Below are 11,079 nucleotides of genomic sequence, written 5' to 3'. Positions count from 1 at the left end.
CAAACTGCCGTTCTTTTCCTCAGATAACATAAAACGCACAACAAAACATGAAACAGCATCAACAGCGGCCTTAACTATTCAAACTGATAGTGTTTAATGATGCCTATTATTTACATAAGCTGTACCCAAGGATGGAATAATATTCCGCCCTTCTTACACCCCTTTCCCCTTTCTTTCTTTCTTTCTTTTGCTTTATTAACACTGAAGTTTCTCAGCCCACGAGGAAATTTTTACTTAAAAATGCCCAAAGATGGCTCTTTCTTATTAAGCATCCTTTCTACACACACTCTGGGTCGCTTCCCATTCTGTTTATGTAGCTTCTTGATGGTAAGATTTCCTGGTTTTGTAACAATGTGTATATAATGTAATAAAGCATATATATATATATATATATATATATATATATATATATATATATATATATATATATATCTATAGTCTCATAATAACTATTTATAGCAAGGTGTATTAAAAAAAGTATCATTTTCATTTTGCAATGTTTGACATTCCCACTACTATAAATTGAAAACTGTTGTGGGTTTAATTAAATATCTGCTTGTCTGAAAGAATTGTAAAAATGGTAATGAATAACGAATATATAGGAAATATGCTTTTTGTCTTACAAAATATGAATTATTGTGAAAAGTGCTTTTAAAAGACTAATTAACTATGTAGCTTGCAGTTCCATGTGTAACCGCTAGATGGCTAGTGTATGAGATAAAAATGAAAGTACAGAATACAACGGGCTTTTCATATTCTATATTTTTAGATTAAGCAAATTACAACATACATTATCAGGAATACATAACTACAATGTGAATCAGGTTGTGAGTTTGCGTACATGTTTTAAGCTATAAAAACACATATGTATTTGTATTTTTATAGAAGTCGTAAATAAATACAAAATAAATAAATCCACCAAATACCAACACAAGTGAATTTAGTGTACTCATAAACGTATACATGCATATAGGCAGTTTTCTAAAGCAAGGTCTGTTTAAAAATATATACAGTTGGACGGTGATTTAAATGATGTATTTAATTGTGTCTTTGTAAGTGTAATCGCCCTACTGCTGATGCAGTAGTAAACAGTGAAAGCTGCTGCCGTTTGTTTCGTGGTTTTAAGAAAAAAAAAATCATTTGAGACTCTTTGATATTAAAAGGATTAAAATGAAGATGGAATTAGATTATTTCACATTTGTATCAATGGAGAACTAACATAATTTCCGCTTCTGTATTGTATAAATAGAATCTCTACTTTCCAAAAAAAAAAAAAACAACACAGGCACATTGAAATAGCACACTTTCCACCTCTATTTCAGTTCCGTGAATGAGATTGTGGTTACAGCTTCTGACTAGAAGACAGCAGTTTTGCGGCTATATTTTTCCGGAATGGGTTCTAAATATGGACAAGTAGGTCGTACCTTTACCTACCGGATAATACCATGTATGGATTTTGCAGCTAACCGGAATTCCTCATAGTAAAAAAACTAATAATTTATGTTATCGAACGAAACATTCAGAAATAAAGGTAGTTCAAATATATGAGACTGTTTAGTTGAATACACTTCTAAAACCTGTTGACGACGTGATAAAAAATCAGGTTTGACGTCGGATTTTTAACTAGCGTATTACAGCAAGCTCTGACTCGGGGATTCTCCATTGAATAGTATTCTTTTGGTGTCGTCACAAAGCTATCAGGAGCCCGCCCCAACCCAACCTTCTTTTATCTATTCAATCCTTATTTGGTAAGTGACGTCAAGGGCATTCAAAGGCTCTCCATAAATACATAGTACTGTACGACTCACACAGCCACTGAGATTTGCCATTGATTAAACAGATCTGCAGTTGGAAGCATCTTCACACTACAGCCTCAATTGCGCTTTGCTAGAATTGGTTTATCTCTATGACACCTAATCTAATATAACGGGCTTCTTGCGGAGTGAAGAAAGATAAGGCGGTACATATAAAATAAATCACTTTATTTGTATTTGCTCGCTCACTATAAACTTGTGAAAAGCTTACACGTGCTAAACGATGACAGCCAAAACTGTGGAAAAAACTCCAATAACTCTTGGTGGTTTTGTGAACCAGTTACCTGAAAGCATCTACACAGTAGATGACATCGCCACGACTTTGCCAGCATCGGTTGCAATCTTTCCTAATGCTGATTTAGTAGGACATTTCGACCACGTTAGCGGAGTGCCAGGAGGTAAGCATTGCCTGTGTACACTTTCAATCTGTGTAATAATATAAGGATAAGGTATCTCTGAGTTTGGTAGGAAAGCTATTGGTTGTGCATGTAAAACAGATTGCATTTTGATATCAGTGTCAACAAGTGTTTTATTCAGTACCGTGTTGTACACTAGACTACTGGAAGTGTATTATTAGTTTTAAAAGTGTGTGCAGCGTTAGACAATTAGTTCTGTGCGTATTAGTTACAGCTTTATACAATATATTTATAATTAGCATAGCACATAAATGCCATGTTGCCAACAGTGTATACACCGATGTCTATAGACTACTGCCATTATAATCACAGACTGGAGATTATATATATATATATATATATATATATATATATATATATATATATATATATATATATATATATATATATATATCATAAAAATGCTCTGGTCTTGCACGCGTAGGATATGTTTACAACCGTTACAATAATATAATATTTGTCCTACAAGAAGACTGTATGTTTTGCGCGTATGTTTTGCTTTGTAGATGGTTTGCGCGTATATGGATGCGCTGCGGTTGCCGCCTCTGAGGTGTATCACTAAAAAGAAAAAGTGCAATAACTGAACAAAATTATTTTTGTCATTATGTGTTTACAGATGGTATGATCAACGTTGACATGAGCACAGATAGAAGATCTCTTGACTTGTCTTCTTACTCCAGCAGTTTCACGCAGCCTTCACCTCGCAATCAGACCTTCACCTACATGGGCAAGTTCTCGATTGATTCTCAGTACCCAGGTGCCAACTGGAACTCAGAAAGCGTCATTAACATTGTGAGCGCCGGGATCCTGACTCAGCCGCCCTCGTCATCTTCATCACCAGCCTCCTCCATCTCTCCTAACCCCTACTCCAGCACCTTGAGCTGCACGATGGCTCAGAACCAGCCTGAAATGGAGCACATCTATTCGCCTCCCCCTCCTTACTCTGGCTGTGGGGACGTCTACCAAGACCCATCGTCCTTTCTGTCCTCATCTACCTGCCACATATCCTACCCCCCGCCATGTTACTCTTCACCAAAACCGTCCACGGACAGCGCTCACATGTTCAACATTATCCCGGACTATTCCAGCCTGTTCCAGCCACAGTGCCAACGGGATATCCATTCTGTACCTGACCGCAAGCCATTCCCCTGCCCACTGGAGTCTATGAGAGTGCCGCCACCGCTCACTCCCCTCAACACTATTCGGAATTTTACACTGGGGGGCCCAGCTATTGATGGGCCCAGGCTACCCATTGCTTACAGCCCCCAGAATTTACCTCTGAGACCCATCCTGCGTCCGAGGAAGTACCCTAACCGCCCGAGCAAGACCCCTGTGCACGAACGTCCCTACCCGTGCCCGGCAGAGGGATGCGACAGGAGGTTCTCCCGTTCTGATGAGCTCACCAGGCACATCCGAATTCACACCGGTCACAAACCATTTCAGTGCCGGATCTGTATGAGGAACTTCAGCCGAAGCGACCACCTCACCACCCATATCCGTACCCACACAGGAGAGAAACCGTTCGCCTGCGATTTCTGCGGCAGGAAATTCGCGAGGAGTGACGAAAGAAAGAGGCACACAAAAATTCACCTCAGGCAAAAGGAAAGAAAATCTTCCTCGGCAGCGTCAACGATCTCAGTAGTTTCAAACACTGACAGACATGTCAGTATTAGCACATCTAGCGGTAATATTTGCGCTACAGGCAACAATATGTGTCCTCCTAGGACAATATAAACACATCCCTCGTATTGTAAACACTATCAGAAAGTATTATAAATAATAATAATAATAATAATAATAATAATAATAATAATAATAATAATAATAATAATAATAGAACATATACTAAAACCAAAAGTACTTGAATGGTTTTCAAGAGATTTTCCCAAGTTGAAATGTTGCCCTTTTCAGATCATATACACTTTGAGCTGGAACGAACTATCAACATATCACTGCTGTATATGCGTAACATATGCACTTTGTCTGCACACATTCATAATCTTACTGAAGTTTCAAAGCAGACATAATTGACTGATATGCACTTTCATTATGTTGCTTAAGTTTTTTTTTTTTTTTACTTGAAAGATTGGGAGGTTTGCTTGATGTTTTATTTTTCAATTAAAAATAGGTGAAAAGAAATGCAAATTTCTACTTTGGACCTTTTTAGTGTTTTCTTAACCAGAACAAAAACTATTTTGCTATTATACTGTGATAAACTGGCTTTCCAATTTATCAGCACTGATTGTAATATTGAGGGTACAAAATAAAAGCTAATATAAAAAAAAGATATATTTGCAATAATTGTGTCTACAATGTACTAAGTTATTTGAAAAAAAAAAAAAAAAAAAGTCCAATCTATGTGTTGATGTTAACATGCTTGTTGATTGTTCCGCTTCTGCGCGGTGCCGCTTTGTTTTCTGACGCGCTGATAATTGTCCGCTTCTTGTGTAGCGAACAGTGTCAAGTACGTTTTCAACCAAGCTGTATAATTAACCAAACGATTTAATATCGTCTTTTTTTTTTAGAATTATATATTTTTGTACGCATTTGTTTTGTGTCTTATTCTTTTAAAAAAAAGTGTTACATTTGTATTAAAGACGGAAGGCAGAGAATGTAAACATACTTTATAAGTCAGACCGACCTGACGTTTGTTTGCGCTGACTGTTTAATACGACTGAAAATGCTGTATTTGGTAAAACAAAACAAAACAGAAAAAAAGAACGATGGCCAGTAGTCAGCTGTCCTCTTATGATATGTGTTGTTTTCTTGTCAGTTTAAAATAAATAAATAAATACATCATTCTGAACAACACTTTGTTTTTTATATGCATTGTTATTACGCCATGTAAAGAAGAGAAGGGACGGAAAACAAGAACAGTCTACAGACGCAAAAGCTGTGTGCTATTGGGGATTTCCCAAAGAAAAGCAATACTGAAGCCTATCAATTAATCTCATGACTCATTCGTTCAAATTCCATTTCTGAAAGACCAAGGAAAGAACAAGTGCTCTGCCTCCACATTCAATACATGTTTTGGTATTTTGAGTTGCAAACAGTTAGAATCCAGTAGTTTTTTTTTTTTTTTTTTTTTTTTTTTTTTTTTTTATGCGGGGGTTATGTTCGGTAAGCATGCGCTCCTTCCAAAGTTAACGTTAACGTTATTTTATATTAAATGTTTCAGTGAAATACACGGAGCGGGGGAGTTAAACTGACCAGTACAATATAGTTAACAAAATGACTAATAAAAACACAATGAAGTCTTTATGCACTGTATGAGTTAGCTAATAATAATAAAGATATGTGATATTCCATACACTGGCTTCTATAGTGATAGCCTATACAGTCTACTCCAAGGTGTACATATTTAAGAAATCTGTACACTACTTGTACAACATATTAGCGTATGTCTAAAATAAAATAAAATAAAAAAGACATAATTTCACACAATAGCGTTATAAGACCTACAGAAATAATGTTGGTGTTGGTCTTAATCATGGGGAAATATACCACAGGTGGTATTCCCATATTCAGATTTTAGGGGTAACAGTGGCTTTTACTTTTAATGATGAACTTTGTGTAAAAGAAACTTAATACCTTCCGTTTTGATATGTTAATGCTCTAGCGTATGTGTCTATTTACAATCATGCTGTGTGTAAATAGGGAGAAACTATGCGCTATGCAGCAGTGTATGGTATGGCCTTAATATTTACAAGACTTGAGATAACACCATAACTTAGGAAACCAAGAAAATTATAGACTAATGTATAGCGGTGAAAAAAAGGGAGCACCTCCAATATTTTGGGCTATTAGCGTTCCATTAGTTTAAGGGAAGGTGATTTTTAATTTCATGTCATATGTGAACTGTCCAGGTTTAGCTCACTGTAGAAACAAAAATACAGCCTAATACTCCCACGTAAGAACCATGTCCCCCAAAGTAGCTCAACAGCACAGTGGTTTAGAAAACTTTTCAAAATAACATCAAACTTTCCAAGTACATTTCGGTAATGCATTGCAAACCGCCACCCACATAAAAAATACACCAAGACCATATCTCTTCACCTTTTTATTCAGTGTCCTGTTATCTGAACAGATACTGTCTGGAAGGGCTGATTAATTTATTCAAGAATTCGAACAGAAGCATAGATACTTTTTGGAAAAAAAACAAGAGATTTTTGAGGTTCAACCATGGGATTTGTTGCTGAACCCAAAGTTAACAAAAGAATATAAGGGGTTCTATACCTGAAGATTACAAATAAATTTAAAAGGCATGTCACATGCAGGCAGGCTAAAAGAATTGAATCTATTCAGTCTTGAACAAAGAAAACTACGCTGCGAACTGATTCAAGCATTCAAAATTCTAAAAGGTATTGACAACGTTGACCCAAGGGACCTTTTCGACCTAAGAAAAGAAACCAGGACCAGGGGTCACAAATGGAGATTAGACAAAGGGGCATTCAGAACAGAAAATAGGAGGTACTTTTTTACACAGAGAATTGTGAGGGTCTGGATTGTGAGGTAATGTTGAAGCTGACACCCTGAGATCCTTCAAGAAGCTGCTTGATGAGATTCTGGGATCAATAAGCTACTAACAACAAAATGAGCAAGATGGGCCAAATGGCCTCCTCTTGTAAACTTTCTTATGTTCTTATCTTTTGAACTATCTATTTAGAATCATTATAAAGATGGTGTGTTTTGGCATTGTAATACAACCACTGTTCTCAAAGTGAAGTCAATCATACCAGTGGATGTTAAGAAGCTACTGAACTCTGGAGGCAGGCAGCCTGATGTGCCAGGAGTCTGAGGTAAAGGCTAGTGCAGTGTTTCCACTGGATCCTCAGTCAAGAATGGCCACTTGGAGAGTGTGATTCAAACCACACTCCAGTGATGCTGCCAGGGAATCCAGGGAAACCTGGGTGACATTTAAAGAATAGACCATTCTTCACAGGGCTAATGGTGTAGTTTCAAGAGTGCATATTCCAAATTGAATTTAAAAAAAAAAAAAACAAAGTTAGGAGTCAAGCAATCTACAGAAGAAAACGGGGGACCAGTGATAATGTACAATTACTAATGATTGGTAAAAAAAAATATATAGATTTTACAATCCTATACTCAGAACTAATATGGGTTCTAAAAAAAACAATTCTCCAAAATTATCACCACATATACCCCAGAACAAAAGGACACACTGAATATAGCAACCATGATGTGTTGAAGGGCAGCAGAAGGTTAACAAATACAACTGTCTGCAATACCAGACGAATAGTACTTGCACATTTTAACAGACTTGGAAAAGAGAAAACCACGACCACTTGCAGGGCATTGAACTGAAGACCAAAGTTAAAGTCAGAATTTAGAAGGAAACCAAATTCCCAGCCATTTAGAAATATACTTCCTACACAACATGGTACTTAGAAAGTCACATTAGTGACTATGCAGCTGTTGCGGGAAACAAATCACAGACAATTAAATTTGGCAAGCAGAGGAAAGAAATGATGAGCAATAAAATTATAGCATCACTATAGGTCACTGTGTTTCTAAAAGCCTAGATATTGCTGCATACAACTTGAATAAAGCATTGTAATATAGTATGAGTTTGTTATTAGGGTTACATTTGTTAATCCTGCACTTCACTTGCATGTAGCTGTTCCCTTGCAGAAGCACAAATAGTCTTTATAACCGGCAGCAAAACAGTTGGATATCTGGTCAGAAACATAAGTGTGACATTAAGAATTGTCATATGAGTATATCTGCTATATCCCCTAACGTAATAATATTAATAGTCTCCTCCTGTCCTTTTAATACAGAAAATTACCTTCTTGAATTACACACACATTGCAATATTTCTTGATACAACTGGCATATACATATACTTTGTCTCAAATGGCACAACTTATGTTGCATGTACTAAAAATAATGACTTATGTAATGCATACAAGTATGTGACATTAAAACACAAGCAATCTAACAACCATTTCTGTTAACCGGGTATGATATTTACCATGTGAAAGTGACTATAATTTGAACACTATGAGAAATATTTTGAAGTTCTGAAGCAAAAAAAAATAGTTTTATAAAATAAAATATAAAACTAGCGGTTGAGGGCTTTAGTGCAATCTCTGGGTAGTTTGGTTCATTTTGGAAGTTAAAGTGGAGCACTTAAAATATTGAGTACCTTCTTGCTTGTTGTATGTTTTCACTTCAAAATAAGGGTCCGGTGTATCATTAAACTGAAAGCGCTGAAACTATGAAAATAAAGCCTACTACCAACAGCTATGGCTGTCTCCTTGAAGACACAACAATGTTATTTAGCAGGTGATCCTAGCTGGAAACAGAGCCTTCACTTGTTTCAACCACAAACTAATTAATAATACTAATACTAATATTAATACTACTACTACTACTACTACTACTAATAATAATAATAATAATAATAATAATAATAATAATAATAATAATAATAATAATGACAATCTGCTAAAATGTGGCAGTGACCAAATGACCACAATTTGAAAATGCATACAACACAAACCAGTTTAAACGTGTTCAATCCATTAAATAACAATTTGACAAACTCTGGTAACTGTATAGACTAACTGTAATAAGCAAGTCTGATATCTGCATTCCTTCCTACCATAAATTCCTGGCACTAAAACAATACAACTGAAAGCAAACAGAGGGCATGCATTCATAAGAATAAAATAACCATATCAGCTTGGAAATCTCTATGTGAGCTGGTCGGACACATTTGTTCCAGCTGAGCACAGTATGTAAAGGCAATATCTGTACTGACTTCAGTGGGTGACTTTAAATGATCAGAGCGACAAAGCTGCTTTCTAATTTTTGCTGATTAGATGCAATTACATTAAATTCTGAATTGTGCATTATGAAGGCTCATACTATACTACTGTGTTAAACTGGTAAGATGTTTCTTGCACACAGATTTCAAAAAGTTTAACCCATGTCTCAAATAATCAGCCAATAATTGAGTAATAATTGTCTTGCTTAAAGTAGTTGCAGCTAACAAATAATTCAATACCTCTTATCTGCAGTGCATTTAAATTCACTAAATAGGTCTCAAGTATGCTGTTCTGATAGAAACATGTTATAAAAAGATTTTCATTTTAAAACTTGATATCAAGTTCACCTGGATCTCTTACTTCACTGAAGTAGGCACTGGCCGTTTCTCTACTTATATTTGATCTAATATGTCTGGGACAATTGAGTTTAAAGAAAGTTCTGTTTCCTTGCCTAACTCTTAGGAAGTCTATTACTGTTTCACCTCAGCAGTGTTTTTTGGGTCAAACAATGTTACTGGGTGGAATAGCCTGCCAGTCAATAGGGGAAGCAGCAGGTTGGTTAATGACAGGAAAGAAGACCTTGAAGGAGTGGGAACAATTTCACCCGCTCAGTTAAACGACCAAGGAAGTGCAACATTAACCGAAAGCAAGGCTTGCAAACAGAGATTTTTTACTTAGAATAGTACTAGACACCAATGTTTAAAAATGAAAATACCTATTGTCTATAAAAAAGTGTTTTATTTAAAACTACACATTTGAGTCCTTTATAACAAATTGAAGTGCACAACACAAGGCAAATGTCAGTGTCTGAAGCCAGTACCAGTCGCCCTAAAGAAAAAGCGAATCGCATCAGTATAATGGGAGACAGGTACCTGCATGATATGCAGGATGGGTCTGAAGTGATACACCACCCATTTTCTACATGCTGCTTGAGCAATGTCTGGAGCGACTTCATATGCGCCGCAATTGAAGTTTGGGATGGGTGTATTATGAGCATCTCATGAATATGAAAAGCCAATCTGAAAAGTATGTATTATCCCCACTTGTGGTTAGGGATGAAACAATGTGTTTTGATGAACAGACTGCAAAAAATTATACAGTATAATCATAAATCCCGAAAAAATCTCGAAAAACTACTCACTTCTAAATCTTTTGTAGTCATTTTTGTATTACTTTCGTATAAATACATGTTAATTTGGATTCATATGTTGTTTTTTTCTGACTTTATGTGAACGAAAAGACACACATTTGCCTGTTTTCCCATTGGAAATAGTGATATTTTGAAATATCACTGTCCTGGTCACAAAAGCAAAGTTTGTGGGGAATAATAGCCATTTTCTATACTTTTGAGGCATAAGCAATTAGGAAATAACACTTACTACCCAGGAACAAAAATTGTGTTACATAGTGTGATCGATAAATGTTATTTATTGCTGATGTAAATACATGTTCTACTAAATGTCACTGAATTTTACCCTTCATTAATGAGCATTTTAGTCTTAGAATGTAGTCCTGCACTGCATTGTGTTGATGTCACCTGCACATTATGATATGTACTGTAACTTTTCTAAATCCAGCCTTTTAATTCCTTTAACCCACTTTTCTAAAATGATTTTTTTCACTCCACATTGCAAAATATTGTTTGTTGCAGGTTTTGTTTTCAAAATTCTGCTTTCGGATATTTCAATGAATTCTGCCATTAAACAGTGGGGACTGGCAGGCAACATCATTATGGTTCTCAGGTTAGGGGGCGTGTGCTAGGAGGCAGGGAGCAATAATCTATATAAAAGTACAGAACTCAGCAGCTTGTTGTTCACATATAAATTGACTGAACTTTGCGTTATACAAACCTTTCATGTGGCTTAAATTTAAACTTTTTAAAAGATCAAGAAACCTTAAGAAATATCAAAATGGCTCCAAATAGTTGGGGGGAAAACACGGAGATCTGCATAGTAAAGACACAGGTACAAGATTACTTAGTTTGAAAGGGTTGACCAACAGAATATGTTTGAAATTCTTTCCCCAGCACTTAAACAATACTTTATGAAACAATTT

At 35.9% G+C, this 11,079-nt stretch overlaps 1 protein-coding gene across 1 annotated transcript; it reads left to right on the top strand.

Moving 5' to 3' along the window:
- Positions 1–1,628: 1,628 nt before the first annotated feature.
- Positions 1,629–5,040, top strand: LOC121321537 (early growth response protein 2b-like). Its single transcript, XM_041260530.1, has 2 exons — positions 1,629–2,212; positions 2,847–5,040. Exons 1-2 carry the CDS (start codon positions 2,038–2,040, stop codon positions 3,962–3,964), a joined length of 1,293 nt encoding a protein of 430 aa, XP_041116464.1. The 5' UTR covers positions 1,629–2,037; the 3' UTR covers positions 3,965–5,040.
- The last annotated feature ends 6,039 nt before the right edge of the window (positions 5,041–11,079 follow it).

The sequence above is a fragment of the Polyodon spathula genome, chromosome 10, assembly GCF_017654505.1.
Source record: "Polyodon spathula isolate WHYD16114869_AA chromosome 10, ASM1765450v1, whole genome shotgun sequence".
In the NCBI taxonomy this organism is placed as follows: Eukaryota; Metazoa; Chordata; class Actinopteri; order Acipenseriformes; family Polyodontidae; genus Polyodon; species Polyodon spathula.
The sequence above is the reverse complement of the archived record's forward strand: the minus strand, read 5'-3'. Positions and strand labels throughout refer to the sequence as shown.